The 24466-nt window shown below is 43.3% G+C and overlaps 1 protein-coding gene across 1 annotated transcript in view; it reads right to left on the reverse strand.

Moving 5' to 3' along the window:
* Positions 1-63: 63 nt before the first annotated feature.
* Positions 64-24466, reverse strand: part of LOC132394472 (uncharacterized) — a 27013-nt gene continuing 2610 nt past the window's right edge. The window contains exons 2-3 of the mRNA XM_059970671.1: positions 12077-12194; positions 64-8061 (exon numbers count right to left, since the gene is read on the reverse strand). Coding sequence (XP_059826654.1) covers positions 4940-8061; positions 12077-12167 — 3213 coding nt within the window. The 5' untranslated portion in view covers positions 12168-12194 and the 3' untranslated portion in view covers positions 64-4939. The remainder of the gene's footprint in view (positions 8062-12076; positions 12195-24466) is intronic.

The raw sequence follows: 24466 nt of genomic DNA on the forward strand, positions 1-24466 counted from the left end.
TCAGAGAAATAACTACATTATTTGTTTTCTCTGAGTGGAAGCAAGAACCACAGAGGCTGGTACTGACATTCGTAAACATTTTATTACTTGATTCAACAAAAACAAGCTAAAGCTCACACTGCAGGGGAAAATTTCACCTTGTTCCAGAAGGGATATGGAAGTAGTTGCCTGACATTTTCGTTATGTTTCCTATTTTTCCACGGCTTCACTTCCTCTCCGCAATTCTCCAATGTGAGCTATTCTCCCACATTTCCCATTACTTCGTTCCTCTCCCTGTTACTTCTCTTCCACTCCACACCCCATCTCTTGCACTCTCTGTCCCCACTGTTCCTCTCCTTCACTTCCTCTGTTTCTCCACATTCTCTTTCTCACCTTTCCTGTTACACTGCTCTCTGCTCCTTCTCCCTCATCTCATCACCACTTCCATTTGGACACACTCACTGCATACCCTGATCAGTATTTGCCAGGTATGTTCATTTTCCTTGAATTTTAGTCTCTGGTGATCCAACATATTTCTCCTGGAACAAGATGTTCTCTCCCAGCAAATAGGTGTGAGCTTGCACAGACGGTCCAGTAATCAATCTTACTACATCTATAATTTTTTATTTGGTTATCTACTGCTATTGGAGTAAGCAATATTTTTATGGCAATGTAAGATTTATCAGGCTTGAATGCTTTAAATGCAATAGCACCAAGGTTATTTAATCAGAAGTATGTTCATTGGAAAATTAGAGAATACTTCAAAATGAATTAATGGTTGGTTCAGCTGATGTATCACTGTATTCATGTTGTTGTGATGAGCTTGTCATAGATGTCCACTCTAAAATCTGATAAGCAATAATCACATAAAACTTGAAGAGTTGGAGTTGATGCACAATGTGTTCCACATGAGTGAACAGTAAGAACAACAAATCCAAAAGAATTTAGATGACAAGTGATCTGGAGGGTTGGATAAAAAGGAAGGATTTGGCAGGAAGACATATTAAAAATGAAGATACCCTTAAAATATGGAGAGGGTCGGTAACTTTAAATGCCTGCGAGTCACTATCTGAGTGGACTTGTCCTGGGCGCATCATATAATTGCAAAGAAAGCACGACAGTGCCTCAACTTCCCTAGAAGGCTGCAGAGATTCAGCATGACATCAGAAACTTTGACAGATTTTGAGAGGTGTGTGGTGGAAGTGTATTGACTGGCTGCATTACAGTCTGGTATGGGAAAACCAAAGCCTCTGAACAGAAAATCCTACAAAAGCTGGTAGATTTGGCACAGTGCATAATGGGTAAAACTCCCTGAGCCATTGAGCACATCTACATGAAATGCTGTTATAGGAAAGCAGTATCTATCATGTTATCTTGTTATTCCATATTCTTGTTAATTATTGCTATTTTATTTACAGTTGCATTTCAACAGTTTGTTGCCTCCTGTGCTCTTGCTCTTTCATTGATCCTGTTTACAGTTACTATTCTATAGATTTGCTGATTATGCCTTCAGGAACAAGAATCTCAGGGTTTTTTATGTACATACTCCTATAATAAACGTTAATTTGAACAGATGTATCATTGGTATAGAGGGGAACATGAAAATGAAATAGAAAGGAAAGCTAATGGACAGCCCAAAGCATTTAATGAGCATAGTAAGGGTAACCAGGAAACAAGTTGATTCCATTGGGAAAACCCTCTTCATGGAGCATGTTATCATTGAAAAAGGCATACTTGGTATCATATGAAGTTTGAGGACTAAGGTGTATCCCAGTCTGTTATGTGGGGTATGTGAGAGACTGCTCTGGACCCAGCAGAAACTTTTATTGTTAAGCTATCCACAAATGAAGAGAAAGCAGTAATGTGATATTTATATTCCAGAATGGCAGACCAGATCAAGCGGGGAAGTACAAGGATGTGAGGTTGTGCAGAAACAAAATCTGAATGACATGAATCATACATGTTTGCTCAGTTAGTGATTACTCAAAGATTATCAAAAATCGAATTAACAAAAAACATTTGACCAATTGAGTGACATTTTGATGATGTAACAAAATATATTGAAAAGGACAGTCTGCTTGTTGTTTTCCCATGCCTGACATTGTCATAGACAACAAATCCAAAGGGTTAGAGCTCAGTGAATCCAGACCCATTTGCATAGATGTACGTCTCAGAGCGGCTGCAAAAGAATATCAAGGAAGGGAGAAATCCCAGAGGTCGAGGTGCACAGTGGAACCAATGACAGGTGGAAAGGGTGGGAGGTGCGGGAAGAGATCCTGCACAGTGAATACAGGGAGTCAGGGAAAAAGCTGAAGAACAGGATTTCCAAGGTAGTAATCTCTGTCTTGCTGCCAGTGCCACATGCTCGTCAGGGCAGCAATAGGATGATGGCACAAACAAATGAGTGGCTGAGAAAGAGGTGCAGTGGGCAGGGTTTCAGATTCCTAGGATCTCTTCTGGGGAAGGAATGAAAAAACCTGTACAAAAATGATGGGTTATACAAAAACCCAAGGAGGACCAGTATCCTCATGGGCAAGTTTTCTAGAGCTGTTGGGGAGGGTAGGAACTAAACTGGCAAGGGAATGAGAATTGTGTCATAGGGCTGATGATGGGGCATTTGGTATACATGTCAATGCAGTGTTTAGTCAGACTCTGAGGGAGTCTGCGGAAGGATTTGGGCAGATTGAGAGACTGGGCAAATAAGTGTCATGTGGAAATGCAGTGAAGGGAAGTGAGTTGGTAGTAAAGAGGGTCCAGAGGAGAGTCACAAGAATGATTCTGGGAATAAAAGGGTTAATGTACAAAGAACATTTGATGGCTCTGGCGCTGTACACCTCATTGAAACCTATCAAATATTGAAAGGTCCAGATAGAATGTTTGTGAAGAGGATGTTTCCTATAGTGGGGAAGTCTAGGACTAGAGGGCACAACCTTGGAACGAAGATGAGAAGAAATTTCTTCAGCTATTAGGTGGTTAATCTGTGCAATTCATTGTCATGGATGGCTGTGGAGGTCTAGTCATTGAGTATATTTAAAGAAGAGGTTAATAGGTTCTTGATTAGCCAGGGCATTGTGGGTTATAGGGAGAGGGCAGGAGAAGGGATTGAGATGGCAATAGATAAGCCATGATGGAATGGAAGAACAGAGCCGATGGCCTGAATGGCGTAATTCTGCTTCTGTGTCTTATGGTCTAAAATTGCCTTGGCAATGAAAGGCAGCTAGTGATGTTGGAGGATTGTGTTTGTGAGTGGAAGCCTGTGACCAGTAGGTAGTGAGCAGGCTAGCTTTTAGTAATATAAAGTTGGTGAAATGGCAAGGTGGATGGCAGGTAGAAAGAGTGATGATGTATGTTGGGAGGATGAGCAAGGAGATGGTATACACAATGAATGTAAGACCCCAGGCAATTTTAAGGAACAGAATAATCTTGTTCTTTCTGTCCAAGCATAATAACTAAAAAAAAATCCACCCAAATAAGCTGGAGAGAGAAACATTTAATATTTTGATTGCACAAGCTGCATTTGCTCTAATGTTCAGACATTCCACACAAGAGTATCTGAAAGTCTGTTGTAGGTTGTGGATATGAAACATTAACTGTTTCATCCTCAGCAGACACTGCTTGACCTGCTGAGCAGTTCCAGCATTTCTTGTTCTTTTTATTACACATTTCTATCATATATTATTTTTTTTTAATTTACGGGCAAGTGGTTGGCAACTGATAGTGAGTAAATTATGGGGAAAGTGGGAGAATTGGACAATTGGTTCTGCTTTGTAATCTAGCATTGGTTCTGTGGGTTTAATGACTTCCTATATCATTTGTCAATTTAAGTCTCATCTTATTTCTCCCACTTCGTATTTTTCTGAGCTAAATTTTATGGAACACATCAATGCTTCATCGATCCCATGGGATCGACTCTGAAAGTAGTCGGGGAGAAGCATAGAACTGAGAGAAAGTTTACCATCATTTGACTCAAGATCTGGGAATTTGCTGTCTAACAACATGGAAAGAAAAGTGACTGAGGGAGGAGTTGAGGAGGTGGAGCTGTGAGTAGACTCTGTACAGGGGTAGTGGACACTGATTCTGATGTTGTTACCAAGGGCTGGGTCACAGGTGGGAAACAGGAAGGAATGTGGATGGATTCTTTGTCCACAGCTCCCATCATATCTGAGGGAGAGCAGCATTGAGGAAGAATGATGTGGTCTTAAACACTGTGGGCAGGTGGTGGAGAAGATGGAGGCTGAATTAGAATCAGCAGATTGTTTCTCAGCTGGGTGAAACATCTACTGCCCATTGTGGAAATGGTTGCAATATCTTCCAGTTACTTATTGGCCAAGAACAAATGAAAATGTAAGCCATGCCCTTTTTCATCTTCTTCACCATGCCTGCTTTTGACTCTGTTGGATTTTGCTTCTGTTCCTCTGATGAAATATTCACATTGGTAACTTTCTCTATTAACTCTGCCCGCTCCTTGACCTCCCTCCGTGCCTGAATTCTGTCCAGAAACCCAGGCTTGGCCTTTTCTTTCTCAGACTGAATCAGGAGCTCAATATAAGCTGGAGTGGATAATGGATTTGGTCTCAGAGCTATCTCTTCAAGTCTTCTAATACTCTGGGATAATTGTTCAATAAACACCAGCACTGTATCCTGAACCACATCAAACTCTTGCTGAAGACTCGCCATGATTTTCTGCTGAGTCATCTTCTCACCAGAGGCCATCTCATAATTTTTTTTTCAGCTCATCATACATTCTCTTCTCCTTTTTGGTTATGTAGTCAAACTTGCATTTCTGGTTGAAGTGAACCTTTCAGACACAATTTTGAGGACAGACAGTGCATTTCCCATTTCTGTCCATTGCTGCACATTGTGATTTTTCTGCATCATTTGCTAATTTACAGGGATAGTGACAGGTGAAGCGACATTTCTGACAGTTGGTTATGTAATTGCCAGTCTCACTGATATCTTCCTATACTGGAACAGTAATTAAAATCTCATACTCAAAGTTTTTATTTGCATCCAGCTCGGTCTGGTGTTGGTTCAGAAATTGTTGTGTTTTTCTGAGTTCCTCCTGTTTGCTCAGGCCAGCTTGGATCTGAACCTGCAACCCCTCCACTGTAGTCTCCAGCTGCTCACGTTCCCTCAACACCTCTCTGGTCAAAGATAAACATTTTGCTTCCATCTTGCTGAGAGCTCTAAAGAATTTCTTCATACTGTTTTCTCCCATCTTCCAGAACATTGCATCAAAATTATCAACATCATCTTCCCCACTGTCATCAGAAGTACCCTTATCGGCAGCATTCACAGGTTCCAGACGCTGGGAAAATACAACTGAATTGTTAAACTTGAAGTGAACTGGCATACCATTTTTATCTTTGAGACATGGTACCTCAGCTACCTTCAAAGCCTCCAGAACAGGGGGACGCTGTCCATCTGCAAATGTCACCAATATCTGAATGTTCTCTGCAATATCTTTACCAAAAACAGAAAGAATTGAATCAAAAATATATTTCTCTGTGTGAGCCAGGTGAGCCAAAGAGGCTTGAACAACAAAACACACAGCATCAATTTGATCAATACCCCGTTGGGCGGTGAAAAGCTCTCGGATATGCTCAGTGATCAAGTGATCTCGGCTTATTCCCCTGGTGTCCCCAAATCCTGGTATATCGATGACAGTCAGAGAGTAATCAATTTTAAATCCTTCCTGATGGTGGAGTTCATAGGCAGTGATGGAGGATGTCTGACTTTCAGCCTGGGATTTTCCTGTTTCTTCATCTATTAACTCGTATCTGAAGTCGTCTTCCCATTTCACGCCCAAGATGTAGTTGATCATCCCATTGATGAGGGTCGTCTTTCCTGACCCTGTTGCTCCCAGAACCATAATGGTCTTCATTTTGTGTTTTGTATTGGGTTTTCCAAAGGAGCATTTCACAAGGTGTTTCATATGATCAAATACCTCCTCCTTTGCGTTCAGCTTGTAAATGGAAGGGTTTCCTTTGGATATCAATGGAGATTCTCTCAGAAGTTTCTGAGCTATTCTGTTTGGTGCATTTACTGTTTCTATTAAAACCTCATCACTTGCTGCACTGCAACCTGCTTCCCCACAGTCAGCAGACACTCGGCCTCTGTATTTTTTCTTTGGTTTCAATTCCTTTAGCTGATAGCGACATCGTCTATTATTTGTCTTCACTTTCTTCCATAATCCACACTCCATTTTGGACCCAACTGCTGTCTCTTCTTTACATTCAATTTTGTTCTGAACTATTTTAACACCATCTCCAAGCTGTTTTGGAATGTCCCAATTCAGAGTGGCAATTGGTGAACAATATTGGAAGGCCAGTTGACCAGGTGAACTTGTAGGACGAGTGATGTACCGACAGCTGTCACTGGCCTTGCTGACACCTACCTTAGACACAGCTCTGTATTGGAAATGATACTCCTTGTGTGGCTGCAACCCAGATATTGTGAAGGACTGGGATTTATCAGGTGTAACTACAGATGTCCATCCCTCCTGCTGGGGGCCTTGGTACTCTACCTTGTAACCCACAATCTCACCAGCACCATATCTGGGTGGATGTAACTGCAGTGTCACACTGTCATGTGATGTTTGACTAACTATTGGTCTCTTTGGCTGCGATGGGGGTTCAAAGCATGGGTTCTCCAAAGACCCTCCCTGATACAGGTAAATAGATGCTCCTGTTTGGCTGTCATCCTTCACAGATGCAACAAGAAATTTTACTTTCCCATCTAATTTGTTGACTGTGGCAAAATCCAGGAATAATTGAGATTTTTTCTTTATTTTACGGGACACGGACGGATGGCAAAAAAAATTGTCACTGTGTCGTGTCGCACAGGCTCCAATAGTAGGAGTTGGTGACTGCATTTTCTGAGCTGTGAGAGATTGGACGTAGTTCTTTGCCTGTGACAGATAGAGATCATCCTGATGCAGTGATGTAAATGTGAAGCAGACCACATAGTCTATTGTTGGATCCATCAGTTCATCATCCAACTCCCTCTTTGATTTCACCAAGGGTATATCTTCAAACATCCTGAGGTAATGTCCCACGGCCTTCATCTCCTGTTCCTTGTCATCCAACCATGTGGCCAGTGACTGCTGACTGAGTGGTGACAGTTCCCTGTTCTTCAGTATATCCACCAGTAAACCTTCCTTTTCTTTACCTCTCCGGATAGATGGGAAAACTCTTGCTAAGGTCCCATTGAAAACCCATTTGTATTCCAAGCACATCTCTCGGAATTGTTTTGTCCCATCTCCAATCTCGGGAAACTGAATGGAGACTCTGTCTTTCAGCATATCATTGCATCTCATCACTGCCTCACTGAGCTGTTCCAGGACACGCTGGCAGTGACTGATCAAACCCACACTTATCTCCCTCACCACCTGAGCAGCTTTTGAGTTTAGTTTACTGAGAGGATAAAGTGTGACTCTCACAGGCACTGAGTTCTCCCCACCTGATCCCAGTAAGCTTGGGAGGGTCGCATAGGTACTGATGGCATCTTGGAATGTGGTGGGATTGTTCTTCAGTGAGAAATCCCCATAAAAGGTGCAGCTAAATTTCTCAGCATTAGACTTCTGTTCTTCCGTCATTTTCAGTGAGTCTTCCCCCTGAACTGCAAACTCAGGGAGATTTGTAATCATTGCTCCCATATTACGCTGGACATCCTGCAGTTTCTCTGCTGGAGAGACCATTTGATCAAACACAAAGAAAGCCTGGGCCCCATACAGCACTGCTGTAACCACATGGGTTGCCGACCCCTCGTCAAACACACTCGGGTCACTGATGTTCAGCTTCCCCAAGTGACTCATTGTCAGTTTTTCAAATCTGGTCGTTGTTTTGTACTGAAGGGTAACTCGTGCCTGTCGTTTTGATCCCTTTGTGTCAGTGAGATATCTTGCTGATCCTTTCACCTCCACTGCCCCACTCAGCAGACCTGCTTTCAGTGATTCCGACACATTGAGTGCGGCAGCTTTCTTCTCCATGGAGTCCGACGTGATGATGTGAAACTCAGTGCTGGGCTGATCCCGACTACTCAGGTTGTTCTGGAGCATCTGTGAATCCCACAAGGTGATGCCTGTGGAGTAAAACAACAGGAAACAGTCAAATTAAGTTCAAATGTGTACATGATGATTATACTGTGAACTGATATCCTGAAAAGGCTGCATTTTGGCCATAAGACAAAGGAAAAGAATTAGGCCATTCATCAACTCTGCTCCTCTATTTGATCGTGGCTAATTTATTGTCCCTATCAACCCCTCTCCTGCCTTCTTTCCTAATCTTCGATGCCTTTATTAATCAAGATCCTATCAATCTCCAATTTATATATACCTAACATGGACTATCTGTGGCAATGGATTTCACAGATTCACCAACCTCTGGCAATAAAAGCTCATTGTTCTAAAATACGTCCTTGTATTCTGAGACCTGCCCCTACTCCTCTCCTCTCCCCTTACAGTATTAGAAATATCCTCAGCACATTCACTCCATCTCAGCATTAAGTACATCTGTCCACCTCCTTCTGCAGACTTTCTGCTTCCTGAACTCCACCAATCTTTGTATCACCTGTAAACATGACCATAAAGTTATCAATTCCACCATCCAGACCTTTGACATACAGTAAAACATGAAACAAATGCTCCCAATACTCACCCCAGAGAGCCCCACTAGTCACAGGAAACTCCTTTATTCCCATTCTTTTCCCCTTGCCTGTGAGCTGCTCATCAACCATTGACACAGTATACCATGGTCTCCTGTTTAGCAGCCTCATCTGCAGTACCTGATCAATGGCCTTCTGAAATTGCAAGTAAGCAACATCCACTGACTCTCACTTGTCTATCTTTCCTGCTATTTTCTCAAAGAATTACAACAGATTTTGCAGGAGTGATATTCCCTTAAGGAAACCATGCTGTTGTTGACTATTTTATCATGTGCCTTCAAGTACATCGAAACCTCATCCCTATAGATGGACTCCAACATCTTGCCACCACAGTAGTCAGTAGTCAGTCTAACTGTCTTTTCTGTCCTTTGCTTCCCTCCCTTCTTAGAGTGGAGTGTCATTAGCAATTTTTCAGACCTCCCAATGCATTCCAGAATCTAATGAATCCGAGTGACTTTTCTACCTTCAGATCTTTCACCTTCCCAAACTCCCATCCCTTACAGTAGTGTCCGCAGTCACTTCTGCCACTTGACACTCTCAAATTTCTGGCAGACTGCTGGTGTCTTCCACCATGAAGAACTGACCAAAATACTCATTGAGGTTGTCCACTGTTAGTTTGTCCCCCATTACTCCCTCACCAGCATAATTTTCCAGTGGTCACATACCTACTCTTGCCTCTTTTTTTTTGATAAATCTGTGAAAAAAGCTTCTGGTCTCCTCTTTTGCATTATTGGCTAGCATATTTCATCTCTCCTTATTGCTCTTTCAGATGACTTTCTATTGGTTTTTAAAAGCTTCCCACTATATATTATATCATCTCTTCTATGCTGTCTTTGACTTCCCTTCTCAGCCTTGCTCCTTCTTGAGGATGAGTCAATCCTGCACCTTCTGAATTACTTTAGAAACTCCCGCCATTGCTGCTCAGGTGTCGTTCTTCCTCGAGTGGCCTTCCAAGCAACTTTGACTAGCTCCTCTCCTATACCACTCTAATTCCCTTTACTCCTCTCTAATATTGATATATAACATTACTTTCTCCCTCTCACACTGTGGGTGTATTCCATTGTATTATGATCACTACCTCCTAAGTATTCCATTAAGTTCCCTCATCAAATCGGTTTCATTACACAGTATCTAATCCAGAATTACCTTTTCCCTTGTGGGCTTTACCACAAGCTGCTCTAAAAGATGTCTCATATGCATTCTAAAAGTTTTATCTCTTGGTCCAGCACCAACCTGAATTTCTCAGCCTCTGTATATTGAAAATCTCATTACCATCATAACATGGTCCTTTTTTACATACCTTTTCTGTTTCTCCATTTCCACTCCACACCCTGGCTACAGTTCAGAGGCTGGTATACAACTCCTATCAGGCTCTTTTTATACTCACAGTTTCTTAACTCTACTCACAGAGTTTCTACATCTTGTGATCCCAGGTCACTACTTTCTAAGGATTTTATTTTATTTGTCTTTTTTTAAACCTTTAGAGACACTCCATCACTTCTGCCTTCCTACCTGTCCTTTCAAAATTATATGTATTCTTGGATGTTGATGTTAAGTGCCCAGCTACAGTATTATATTTTTCCAGCCTCAAATCAGTGATATCCACAACATAATAACAGCCAATTTCTAACTCCACTACAAGATCATCCATCTTATTACATATACTGAGCTGGGTTCATTCAAATATAAAATGTGCAGCCCTGTATTCACCACCCTGTTCATACTTTCCATGTTAATTTTGTATGTTAATAAACTTTTTGTGATTTGCTCAGACCCAGAGTAACCTAGGAGGAGTCCAGTCCATCAGAACACCTCCCTGTTTCCCCAATAATGGGCCAATATTCCACAAATTCAAACCCATTTCTCCCTTATCAATCTTTGAGCTATGCATTGGCTGTCTGATCTATTTACCTTGAGACAAATTGCACTTGGCTCAGGAAAGAATCCAGAGATATTTATCTTTTGGGTTCTGCCTTTTAATTTAGTCACTAACTACTTAAATTCCCACAAAAGAACATCTCCCCTTGTTCCCACAAAAACCACGACAACTGGATCTTTCCTCATCCACTCCAAACTCCTCTCAAGTCAGATGATATGTCCTTAACCAGGGCACCAGGCAGACAACACAGCCTTTGAGATGCTTAATCACTTTGACAGAGAATTGTGTCTATTTAGAATGAATGTATAACATTCTGGACTTACTGAACCGATTAATTTACTGGTTTAGATCAGTTACTTTACCTGCCAGAACATTCCTAATTACCCCTCAGCCAACTGAGACCACAACTGCTCACCAGCCTGGTCCCAAACAAGATCCCTGTTACAAACTTCTGTGGTATGAATGTCACTGATTATCTTGTTGCAAGGAAAATCCGAATTGTGAAAATATTGGTGAACATTCACACTTACTGAAGCAGCAGTTGATAGGTCATGGGAATCTGCCCTGGAGGTTGTATCAGTGTTTGAACTTGAACTGCATGGAGCACAGGAGACAGACCCTTCCAGTGTCATATGCATCTAACAGCCACATTTGTTCATTATTTCTCACCCCATTGGAAATCTTCCCCTTCTGCTTTCATCTTTTCCCCACCTTCTCTGCTATTGAATTATTGTCTCTCTTTAATTTCGGACAAATGATTTCTGGTCTGACACATTCCCTGTTTCAAAATCCCAAAGTGTTGCCTGACCAGCAATCTCTTTGTCTTCTATGGGATACCTCTTAGAAATATGAGGGCTATTGTTGACCCTAGGTAATTTCTGAAGTAAGTACATGTTCAGTATAGCATTGTGGGCCAAAGGGCCTGAATTGTGCCACGTTTTCTATGTCTGTACCTTATTGGATTAGCCGTACTTGAACTTCACCATCGCAACATATAATATTTTTGAACAATGTGCTTCTCCTTGGTGAATTCAGATGAGGAATAACTTTACGTGTTCTGGCTCCATGGGCGGTCCTTGACATCCAGGTTTTCTTGGATTTACTGAACTTGCCTTTTGTCCTTTTGTACCTTGAATTCTGATCGTTGCTTGCTGCTACTTATGTGCGGGAGAGACTGGTGGGGGGGGGGGACTTTGGAGTTCAAGCATTTAACTGTCATTCATTTTTTGGGGCACTCCTCTGTTTTCGTGGATGGTTGCAAAGAAAAAGAATTTTTTGATGTATATTGTATACATTTCTCTGACATTAAATATACCTTTGGTTTCCCTTTAGAACTTGTCTGATGGAGACTTTGCTGCAGGTAGCTGCTCCCAATTGTCTTTGCCAGGCGTTATCTTATGACATTGAGATCGACCTACCACATTTCAGGAGCCTTAGTCCCAAAGCAACCTTATCTATTTGCATAACTACTTTGAAATTTACAGAGTTCTTGTCACAACCTTCTGGGTTGTAAACTGAATCTACCACATTGTATTGATCATGATCTTCCAATACCTGGGATGAGGGTGTCTGACCGGCAGTCGTACAGCATTCCTAGCCGGAAAGGACGGCCTAGAGTAGACAGTTCCATGGCTTCGCACATCATTGCACTGAGAGCTGGAAACTCAGTGACCTGAAATGGAAGGTGTAACTTTTTTTAACAAAATATACTTCATTCAAAAATAAAATTATTTACGATAAACCATTCAATGACTCTCAATCCTTTACAGACATTACCATTATATTCTATACATTTTCACACTTTTGCCACTCCAGAGGCACTATTGGATCACCATTACCCACCATTGTTGAGGGGTGTACTCACCTCCACATGACCCCTCACACTCCCGCGAGAGAAGGACCCTAAACTGTGGTCCTTCCCCACCGGGCCCTTGAGGTGGCTGCACCAAGTTTGAGTGCGTCCCTCAGCACGTACTCCTGCAGCCGAGAATGTGCCAGTCGGCAGCATTCCCCCACGGACATCTCCGTGTGCTGGTAGACCAAGTTTCAGGCCGACCAAAGAGCGTCTTTGACCGAGTTGATGATCTGCCAGCAGCACCGGATGTTGGTCTCGGTGTGCGTCCCCGGGAACATCCCGTAGGTCAGAGAGTCCTCTGTTACGCAGCTGCTGGGGATGAACCTCGACACTGTCCCTTCCATCCTCCTCCACACCTTCTCCGCGAACCCACAGTGTGCAAAGAGGTGGGTCACCGACTCCTCCTCACTGCAGTCCTCCCGTGGGCAGAGGGGTGTGGAGATGACGTTCCGGGCGTACAGGAGGGATTGGACTGGGAGGGCCCCTCTCACCGCCAGCCAGGCGAGGTCTTGGTGCCTGTTGGTGAGGTCTGGCGATGAGGCATTTTGCCAGATGAACTGGACAGTCTGCTCAGGGAACCTCCCCACTGTGTCCATCTCGTCCTTCTCCTGCAGTGCCTGCAGGACCTTACGTGCTGACCACTGCCTGATGGCCCTGTGGTCAAAGGCGTTGACCTGAAAGAACTTCTCTACGAAGGACAGGTATGGCAGCAACGACCAGCTGACAGGGGTGTTGCGCGGGAAAGGGGTCAGACCCATCCTTTACAGCCAAGGCAACAAGTAGAACCTGGGCATACAGTGATACTTGGTACCCACATATTTGGGTTCCACACACAACCTGATGCAGCCATACATGAAGCTGGCCATCAGGGTGAGGGCGACATTGGGGATGTTTTTTCCCCCGTTGTCCAGGGACTTGTGCATGGTGGTCTGTCTGACCCACTCCATCTTGGATCCCCATATGTATCTGAAGATAGCTCAGGTGATTTCTGAGCTGCAGGAGCAGGGGACTGCCCACACTTGCGCCAAGTACAGCAGCCCTGAGAGCACCTCACACCTGATGACCGGGTTCTTGCCTGCTATCGATAGGGAGCGTCCTCCCCACAGTCCCAGTTTCTGTTTCACCTTGGCAGTACGCTCCTGCCAGTTCTTGTTGCACGCCTCGGCCCCTCCGAACCGGATCCCCAACACCTCCAGGTGATCAGCCCTGATGGTGAAGGGGACGCTGGATCGGTCGGGCCAGTTGCCGAAGAGCATGGCTTCGCTCTTCGTGCGGTTGACCCTGGCCCCCGGCGCCAGCTCGAACTGTTCGCAGATGCTGATCAGCCTGCGAACTGACCTCGGATCAGAGCAGAAGACGGTGACATTGTCCATGTACAGGGAGATTTTCACTTGGGTCCTTCCACCCCTCTTATGCCCCCATCCTTCCTGATGGCTTCAGCAAAGGGTTCTATGCAGCACACGAACAAGACAGGGGAGAGGGCAGCCCTGCCTGGCTCCAGACCTGATGGGGAAGCTGTCTGTTTCCCACCCGTTGAACTGGACTGCACTACAGATGTCCTTGTAGAGCAGTTTGATCCAATTCCGGATTCCCTCCCCAAATCCCATTTTGGAGAGTATGTCCACCATGTATACGTGTGAGAAATGGAAGGTGTAACACATGGCAATGTATTACAGATGCTCCTGTTTAGAGATAAAACCTATGGGCTACATGGAGGCATGGTGGTTAGCAGAAGGCTTTACAGTACCAGCAACCTGGGTTCATTTCCCACCGCTGTCTGTAAGGAGTTTGTACATACTCCCGTGACAGTGGGTGTTTCTTCTGGGTACTCCGGTTTCCTCCCGCATTCCAAAGACGTACATGTTGGTAGGGTCATTGGTCATTGTAAATTGTCCCATGATTATGCCAGGAATAATTCAGGGGATTACAGGGCAGTGCAGCCTCAAAGGACCAGAAGGGCCTGTTCAACACTGTTATTTACGTAATATAGAAGGAGAAAAATAAATGAATAATAATAAATAAAATAAGTAAATCAATTACAGTATGTGCATATTGAACAGATTTAAAACTGCAAAAAAAAACAGGAAAAAATATATTTTAAAAGTAAGAAGTAAACATGAGGCCAAACTTCGAAACTCATACTCTAAAACTCTGATAATCCTGTGTTCAAAATACCATTTGGGAGACCTCTGACTCACTCATTACTTCACCAAATCTTTGCTATCTGCAAAGTGTCCACTTGTGAGGCTGTCCTAATTTTACTGTGGTTGCACACCGGGGTATGTGGGCAGAGGACAGGTCTGGAGTGTACATTAGGAGCCCAGCCCGGAGTGTGGACCGGTGGTCCTGTGTGTGGACAGAGCTGGGATCTGGAGCTGGAGCCAGGATGTCGAATGTGGGCTGTGCGTGTGTACAGAGCCAGGGTCTGGAGAGTGGACCTGAAACATACCGGATGAAACTCACCAGGTTCTGCTTCCCAAATTCCCTAAAATTCATTGAGTTTAAATACCTTTATTTGCATAATACATGAATTCACTCAGCTTAAAGCATTGTTATGCTTCATATTCCATGGAAAAGAGTGAAATGGAAGTGGTGAGCTATTAATAGGAGTAGCATCCAACAGTTGGCACCCCTAGCATGCCTTGTGCTGGATTGTCTGTTTCACAAGTGTATTAATTGCTGAAAATTGATAGGAAATTGCTGATTTATTTCATCACAGATTTAGGGAAATTGTGACTGACAATCCCTGAGTAACACTTTTATTCTGACCAGTTTGATTCAGGGGCTTTCTAGCAATAGGGTACATCCCTTGGACAGTGTTTGGGCATGTTTAAAGGCACAGACTATTTTCTAAATGAGGAGTGAATTCAGAAATCAATCAGCGATGGAAAAAGACCTGGGAGTCATAATGTGGGGTTCTAGTACAGAATTCCCTAAAGGTTAACTTGCAGGTTCAGTTGATAGTAATGAAGGCAAACGTAATGTTAGCATTCATTTCAAAGAGGAATAGAATACAAAAGCAAGTATATAATGCTGAGCTTAATAGGGCATTGATAAGATCACAAGTGTACATTGTGAGTGGTTCTGGGCCCCATAAGGAAGGATATGTGACATTGGAGCAGGTCCACAGGAGGTTTATGAGAATGATTTTGGGAATGAAATAGTTAATGTATGATGTGCAGTTGATGGGTCAGGGCCTGTACTCACTGGGGTTGAGATGAATTGGTAGATCTCATTGAAACTTACTGAAAATTTAAGGGAGCAGATAGAGTGCATGTGAAGAGGATGTTTCAATTAGTGTGAGAGTCTAGCAGCAGAGGGCACAATGTCGGAATGCAAGGACATCCTCTTAGATGAGGAGGAATTTCTTCAGCCAGTGGGTGGTGAATCGGTGGAACCCATGGACGCAGATAGCTTGGGAGGCCAAAGCATTGGGTATATTTAAAACGGAAGTTGATTATTTCTTGATTAGTAAGGGTGTCAAGGTTATAGGAAGCAAGCAGAGGAATCGGAGTTGAAAGGGAAAATAAATCACCCGTGATCAAACTGTGGACCAGAGCTGAATGACTTGATTCAGTTCTTGTGTCCTGTGAACTTTGAGAAGATTCCAGGTTGTTGGCTGCTCAGAAAGGATAGATCACATGGAATACAGGAAGAGCTGGCTTACTGGATACACTGTTTATTTGATAGTAGTAAGTTGTGTTGATGGTTAAAGCCTTCGTCTAGTGATCTGAAGGTCAATAGTTCGAGCCTTGGCTGAGGCTACGTGTGTGTCCTTGAGCAAGGCACTTAACCACACATTGCTCTGTGATGACACCGGTGCCAAGCTGTAAGGGTCCTAATGCCCTTACCTTGGGCAACATCGGTGGTCTGGAGAGGGGAGTCTCGCAGCTTGGGCTTAAAAAAAGCTTTGCCTGGGCTTGCACCCTGGAAACTTTCCACGGTCTACCAAGACTAACAGAGGCCTACTACAGTAGGAAGCAGAGAGGGATTGTGAAAGATTGTTTTGCAGACCAAATGCCTGTAAGTGTGGTATACGCTGGTGGGAATTGCTGTTTGTCATCTATATCAACAGTTTAGACATGTATAAGACGTGGTTGGTAAGTTTGATCATGGCACAGAGGTTTCACACAGAAAGTGGTGGGTGCCAGCAATGGTGATAGAGGCTGAGTGTCTTTTAAGAGACTCTTAGATAAGTACATGGAGCTTAGAAAAATAGACAGCTATGCGGTAGGGAAATTCTAGGCAGTTTCTACAGTGGGTTACATGGTTGGGTGCAATATTGCCACAATATTGTGGGCCAAAAGGCCTGTAATGTGCTGCAGATTTCTATGTTGTATGACAACAAAATAGGTGGTAGACTGGACAATGAAGGTGGTAAATAAGAGTTTTAATTCAGGTATGTGTGAAATGTGTGTTTTGCGAAGTCTAATCCAAGTAGGAATTTCATAGTAAATATCAGGGCCCTGGAGAGGTTTGTAGAGCAGAGAAGCCTTGGACTACAAAAACATGGTTCATTGAAAGTAGAGGCACCAGCTGACAGGATGGAAAAGGCGGCTTCTAGCATGCTGGGCCTAATAAGTCAGGGCACCGTGTATAAAAGTAGGGAGGGCATGATACATTTGCACAAGGCGCTGGTGAGCACACATCTGGTGTATTGTGTTCAGTTTTAGTCGGCCTGCTATTGGAAAAATGTTATTAAACTGGAAAGAGTGCAGAGAAAAGGATTCTGCAAGGATTTGGGGGACTGAATTATAGGGGGAGATTGGACTAAATAAGACTTTATTCCTTAGCCTGTAAGAGACAAGAGGTGAATAAAATTATGAGGGGCATAGATGAGGCAAATGTGCTGAGTCATATTCACAGAGTTGTGGTATCAAGAACTGAGGGCATAAGTTTAACGTTAGACAGGAAAACTTTAAGAGGAATTTGAGGGGTAACATTTTTATGCAGACGGTGGTATTATTTTGGAAACTGTGCCAGAGGAAATTCTTTACTTCTGGCTGCACCACAGTCTGATCTCTAGACCTCTTTTCTGGATCCCCCATGATAGTTGGCATTGTATCTCCTCAGATCTAGTCCCATCTGTAATTAACCATTATGGTGTTTCACCCCTAAAGCAACTTCCTCAAAGTAACTTTATAATTAGATACATATATGCCACCATATGCAACCCAGTGGTTAATTTTCCATAATTTTCCTAAAGATTAATAAAGCTATAGAATAATAACCATAATCTAATTAATACAAGACTACCCAACCTGGACGTTCAGCCAGAATGAATAAAACAATCAGTGCAAGTCCAAAAAGAAATTAAAATAATAATAAATAAATAAGCAACCAATATTGAGAACATGAGATGAAGAGTCCTTGAAAGGGAGTCCATTGCTGGTGGGAACATTTCGATGATGGGGCAAGTGAAGTTGCATGAAGTTATCCCCTTTGGTTCAAGAGGTTAATGGTTGAGGAAGTTACTATTCCTGAACTTGGTAGTGTGAACCCTGAGACTCGGTAGCGGCATGAAGAGAGTATGTCCCGTGTGGTGGGGGTCCCTAATGATGGATGCTGATTTCCTGCAACAGCATATCTGTGCTGAATATAGAACAATGTTAAAATAATCCCATCAGCCTGCACATGATCCACATCCCTCTGTTCCCTAAACTGATACCCTCCAGTAGTTGACATTCCCGGAAAAAGACTGACTATCTGTACCACCCATAACACAACACACTGCTATCACGTCACCCATCAGCCACTAAGACTCAACATAAAGAAACACTGAAGGACAACAAAGGTACAGTCAAGGGAAGGACACTTACAGGAATGCATTGAATTAATCAACTAGACCATATTCAGAGATTTATCTTTAGATCTGAATGACTGCCACAGCCTTCATTGAGACTTGTGTGGATGAGTGTGTATTTTTGAGAACATAATGAGTCTTGCCAAACTAGAAGCTATTGAGGAACCAGGAAATTCACAGTTTACCCTGCGGCAGATCTGAGGTGTCCAAGACCGATGGTCCAGACATCATGAAGAAGTCCACACATGATGTGTGGAAGGCCGCTATGACAGTGAAAGGCAATTTCATGTGATTAGATACACAATCAGATACACAACAGCTGCAGCAGGGTCTGCATGCCATTACTTCTTATAAGACAAAGCCTGTCACCACAAGTGTCAGCTTCAAACCCTGATCTGATCAAGGCCTTTTATGATTGCTTTGAAAAGGAGAATATATCTTTAACCGTGCAAATCCCCAAGCATTTGGCAAAACTATGATCTCTGATCAGAGGACAACATGGGGACATCCTTCAAGAGGATGAATCCTCAGAAGGGTGAACACAACAGTGTACCAGACAGGATACTGGAAAGCCGTGCCGACCAACTGGCTGGAGTGATCAAGAACATCTTCAACCTGTCCCTGTTGCAGTCGGATGTTCTCACTTGGCTCAAATGGCATCGATCATACTTGTGCCCAATAAGAGTCGGGTGAGCTGCCTCAAAGACTACTGCTGTAATGAAGTGCTTTGAGAGGTTGGTCATGGCTAGATTTATCTCCTGCCTGAGCAAGGACCTGGACCTGCTGCAGTTTGCTACTGCCAGTATTGCTGCTCCGATTGAACTGTACTGCTGTGCAAAACAACAAATTTCACAACATGCCAGTGAAATAAACCTGATTCTGATTCTAATACAGGTCTACAGCCGATACAATCTCACTGACTCTCCACTCACATGGGAGAGGATTTATCCTGTGCCTAATACATTGATGAAATACCAGGGGCTCCACTTCACTAGGAGTTGAAGGAGATTTGGTCCATCACCAAAGACTTGCAAATTTCTACAGATGGAGGGCATTCTGCCTGGTTCCATCACCATTTGGTGTGGAGGCCCCAGTGCTCAGGATCGTGAGAGGCCATTACTGACAGACCATTCCACACCATCGAGAACATGCTGTCAGCCTAAAACGTTGGTTCATCTTTCCTCTCTGTAGATACTCTGACCTGCACAGTTCCTCCAGTATTCTGTGTGTATTTCTTGATTTAAAAGTTGGTGTCTCAAGGCAGTGACGTCCAACATTAAGGACCCCCAACAACTGTTAATACCCTCTTCTCACTGCTACTAGTGGAGAGGAAGTACAGAGCCTGAGGAACCACATTCAATGTTTCAAGAATAGCTTCTACCACTCTTCCTTCAGATTTCTGAACAATCCATCAATCCATGGACAATCTCACTATTCCTCTTTTGCATTAATTAGTTATTATAATTTATCATTATTTTTACGTTTTGCACTGATGCTGAAAAACAATGGATTTCATGACCTATGTCAGTGATAGTAAAGCTGTTTGATTCATTTTGTGTGTTGCTTCAGATTCCAGCATCTGCAGTCTCTTGTCTATCCTGTAGAGGGCGACTGAATTCTCAGGCAAGCAGTGGAAAACAGCGAAGACAGGGAGACTATATTCCTCCTGGTAACCTCTTGATTCCATTGGATATAAACAATATTCAGCTGCTTCTTGAATATATTGAATGATTTGACTTTAAGTTCTTTCATGCAGTAGAAATGAACATGTTCACCAGAATCAGAATCAAGTTTATTATCACCAGCATGTCATGTGAAATTTGTTAACATAGCAGCAGCAGTTCAATGCAATACATAATCCAGCATAGATAATAATAATAATAATAAATTAATTTAAAACATAATAAATAAACAAGTAAATCAATTATGTGCAATGAATAGCTTATTTTAAAAAATTTGAAAAAAAAATGTGAAGTCCATTTAGGAATCAGATGGCAGAGGGGAAGAATCTGTTCCTGAGTCGCTGAGTGTGTGTCTTTAGGCTCCTGTACCTCCTCCCTGATGGCGGAGGGGAAGAAGCTGTTCCTGAATCGCTGAGTGTGTGTCCTCAGGCTCCTGTACCTCCTCCCTGATGGCGGAGGGGAAGAAGCTGTTCCTGAATCGCTGAGTGTGTGTCCTCAGGCTCCTGTACCCCCTCCCTGATGGCGGAGGGGAAGAAGCTGTTCCTGAATCGCTGAGTGTGTGCCTTCAGGCTCCTGTACCTCCTCCCTGATGGCGGAGGGGAAGAAGCTGTTCCTGAATCGCTGAGTGTGTGTCTTCAGGCTCCTATACCTCCTCCCTGATGGCGGAGGGGAAGAAGCTGTTCCTGAATCGCTGAGTGTGTGCCTTCAGGCTCCTGTACCTCCTCCCTGATGGCAGAGGGGAAGAAGCTGTTCCTGAATCGCTGAGTGTGTGTCTTCAGGCTCCTATACCTCCTCCCTGATGGCGGAGGGGAAGAAGCTGTTCCTGAATCGCTGAGTGTGTGCCTTCAGGCTTCTGTATCTCCTCCCTGATGGTAACAGCAAGAAAAGGGCATGCCCTGGGTGCTGGAGGTCTTTAATAATGAACGCTGCCTTTCTGAGACACCGCTTCCTAAAGATGTCCTGGATACTTTGTAGGCTGGTACCCAAGATGGAGCTGACTAGGTTTACAACCTCCTGCAGCTTCGCTCGGTCCTGTGCAGAAGCCTCTCTGTACCAGACAGCGATGCAGCCTGTCAGAATGCTCTCCATGGTGAAACTATACAGGTTTTTGAGCGTATTTGTTGACATGCCAAATTGTTTCAAACTCATAATAAAGTCATCTGTATATATAGAGTAGAGCAGTGGGCTAAGCACACACCCCTGAGGTGTGCCAACGTTGATCATCAGCGAAGAGGATATGTTATTGCCAATCTGCACAGACTGTGGTCTTCTGGTTAGGAAGTCAAGGATCCCATTACAGAGGGAGTTACTGAGGCCCAGGTTCTGCAATTTCTCAGTTAGGATTGTGGGAATGATGGTATTAAATTCGGAGCTGAGGTTGATGAAGAGCACCCTGACGTAGGTGCTTGTGTTGTCCAGGTGGTCTAAAGCCATGTGAAGAGCCAAGGAGATTTCATCTGCCATTGACCTATTGTGATGATAGGCAAATTGCAATGGGTCCAGGTCCTTGCTGAGGCAGGAGTTCAGTTTAGTCATGACCAACCTCTCAAAGCACTTCAGCACTGTAGATGTGAGTGCTACCGGGTGATAGTCATTAAGGCAGCCCACATTATTCTTCTTTGGCACTGGTATAATTGTTGCCTTTTTAAAGCAAGTGGGAACTTCTGCCCGTAGCAGTGAGAGATTGAAAATGTCCACAACCTCAGAGAAGAAGTTCCTCTTAATCAAAGTAAAATGATTATAAAAATGATTAAAATAGTAAAGACTATATAAGAATGTTCTAGAGGGATATAGGAAGGCAAAGAGAAGGTATGAAATGTATCAGGCTGGAAAGGTTGAGGAAAATCCCAAGTAGTCTCCAGCCATATAAACCTGTTACAGTTAATACTGATGCAGCAATTTAAAAGTTGTATCCCCGAGAGTATGAAGACGTACTTGGAGACAGAGACTCTGTCTGCAACTGCCAAGTGAGCAGACGAGTATGCTTTAACCCACAAGTCAAAGTTTTCCTCAAACAAGAGTTACCAGAGAGGCAGCAGGGACGGTGGAGAAAGCCCGCCGGCTAAGGCAGAGAATAAGCCGGGAGCTAGTGGAAAAGGTGAGGAGGAGGAAAAGCAGGCTGGCAGGAAGGTTCCTAGCTTTACCTGTTATAATTATGGGAAAGCTGGTCATATAGCATCTAAGTGCTTTGCTCCGAAGAAGGAGACAGGAAAAGGGAAAACGGCGATCCCTACAGGCTGCATTGAGCAGATAGATGAGGAAGACAAAGGTAGATAGAGCACAAGAGGGGCGTGAGAAGTTTATCTCGGAAGGGACCGTGTCTGTGACGGAAGGAGAAACCCCGGTTCCAGTGCGGATCTGGAGAGATACTGGGGCTGGTCAGTCATTGATTTTAAGGAAGGTATTAAATTTTGGTTCTGAGACTGAGACTGGGGAGGTTGTGTTAAGAGGTATCGGAAAAGGGGCCAAAGCCGTACCTTTGCACAGGATATTTTTGAAATGTGACCTGGTATCTGGACCAGGCGTAATAGGGGTGCGGTCGAAACTACCGATGGACGGCGTGGACGTGCTACTTGGTAATGATCTGGGCGTTGGTGACGTGTTCAGCAGTGAAATTAACAAGCAAGCCTGTGAGTGCTGAGGACCCGCCCATAGATTCCAAGATTTATCCCGCATGCGCAATCACTCGCAGCGTGTCTGGAAAGGCGGGTGAGATGGGAGCCAGTTTAAATGAGCCCAGTGTTGATTTAGCGGAGACATTTTTGCCGACCTTCTATGAAAAGGGGTTACCGGATGAGAAGGAAAAGGATAGTGGGGTGAAAGAGAGTAAAGGAGAGGAGGTAGATCCACCCTTAGCCAGGAGGGAATTTATAAAGGCACAGAGTAAAGATGAGAAACAGATATGGCAGTTAGAAGGTCCAGGGTTGGACACGGATGATCTTGCTGGCTTGACAGAACAATCTGCAGTTGAAGAATTTAAATGTGTTCCCGGTAATGTTGTAAGGGCTGTCCGAGATGAAAAGGATGCCGCTACCTTGAGGGAGTCTGCTGGGTTAGCAGACGAGGTTGTTTTAACCCGCAGGGTTGAGTTTACTCCGGATGGATCAGGGGAACTTAGAATTTGAAAAGGGGACTGGTATTGAAAGCCTGGAAGAGGTAGATGTCCCGTTTGCGTGGGTTCAGGGTGTGAATGGTGTGGACGCACAGGGTACTGAACTCAGGGTATTGAAACGCAGGAAAAGTCTGAAGTATCTGATTTAGTTGAAAAGGGTTGACCTTTTGGGTCAGATGGACCGTTCAGTGAAGAAAGGGTTAACCTTGGTACCAGTGGAAAGTGAGAATTCTCAGTTGTTTGTGTTAGAAGGTGTGTTAAAAGTTAATGCTGAGATGAAAGCTGGTGATGTGAATATTTAAGAAGGGAAAGGTGTTGTTCCTAAATTGAATATAAAAAATTTAAAGTCTGAATTGGTTTTAGAAGGATTGACAAAACTGAACATGGCTTGTTAACAAGGGGCCTGTGAATCAATTACAGTTTGTTTGGAAATTTAAAGATAGACAACTTGCTGATGTTATTCAAGTATGTGATTTGGAGATGCAGACTTGAAATGTTGTTTTGACCAAGAGGGATCATCTGCAGCTGTTAAACTGAAAACAAATAGAATGAAAGATCCTGAAGATAAAATTAATGACTTGCTTAAAATTAACGAATTGTGTGGAAGTTCAGCAAATGGGCTTAGTTTGGAAAACATTGGTGATAGGATAGCTCCTGTGAAAGGAGTCTGTGAAGGCTATTCCACACTGGTGAGCAAGCCAACCACGTGAGAGTTACGTGGAAAAAGGACAAAGGTTGACCAAATGCCAGTTTGAATGACAGGATCTGGTTTTGAGGGAATTTGACAAAGCATGTGAAAGATAAAAAAAAACACCATGAAAGATTGACTGTTTAATTGTTAAGTTTAAAAGTAAAATAGAGATTAGTACTTGCACAAATTGTTGTAATGTACTACATTATGATCACACATGTATTGGTTCACACTTTGTAATATACATCTAAGTTAAGAACACAACACCTTTAGTAACATGAAAAATAAAAATAGGTGGTTATTAAGTTGGAGTCTGTTGTAAAAGGAATTTGATATTAAAATACAACATGTAAAGGGGAGTGATAATGTTATTGCTGATTGTTTATCTAGATGTTAATTTGAACGTGTATCTGTATTATTCTTGTAGTTAAGACAACTTCTGTATTTTGTTAAACTCTGTAATTCAGTCATGTGCTTTATTAGTTAATTTTCCCCCTGGTGAAAATTCCCAGAAGGATGGGGGTGTTATGAGTGATGAACAGACCTGATGGACAATGGGATAAAGATTTAACCACCCCCCTCCTGAGAACCACGAACTATTACTGTTGCTAAGCTGACCATGAGAAAGAGAGACGAAAAACAGGCAAGTGCATCTGCAACAGATAAGAGAGAGGGGGAAATTGCTGATTAACTGTATTGTGACTCCTTTTGAATTATTTACTGTTTCGGCGGCAAGGACAATAGTTTGCTCAATAACATTCCTCAGTGGACTGAAGGAGTGCCTTATTTGATGGACACAGT

This window comes from Hypanus sabinus, chromosome 5 (genome assembly GCF_030144855.1).
Source record: "Hypanus sabinus isolate sHypSab1 chromosome 5, sHypSab1.hap1, whole genome shotgun sequence".
In the NCBI taxonomy this organism is placed as follows: Eukaryota; Metazoa; Chordata; class Chondrichthyes; order Myliobatiformes; family Dasyatidae; genus Hypanus; species Hypanus sabinus.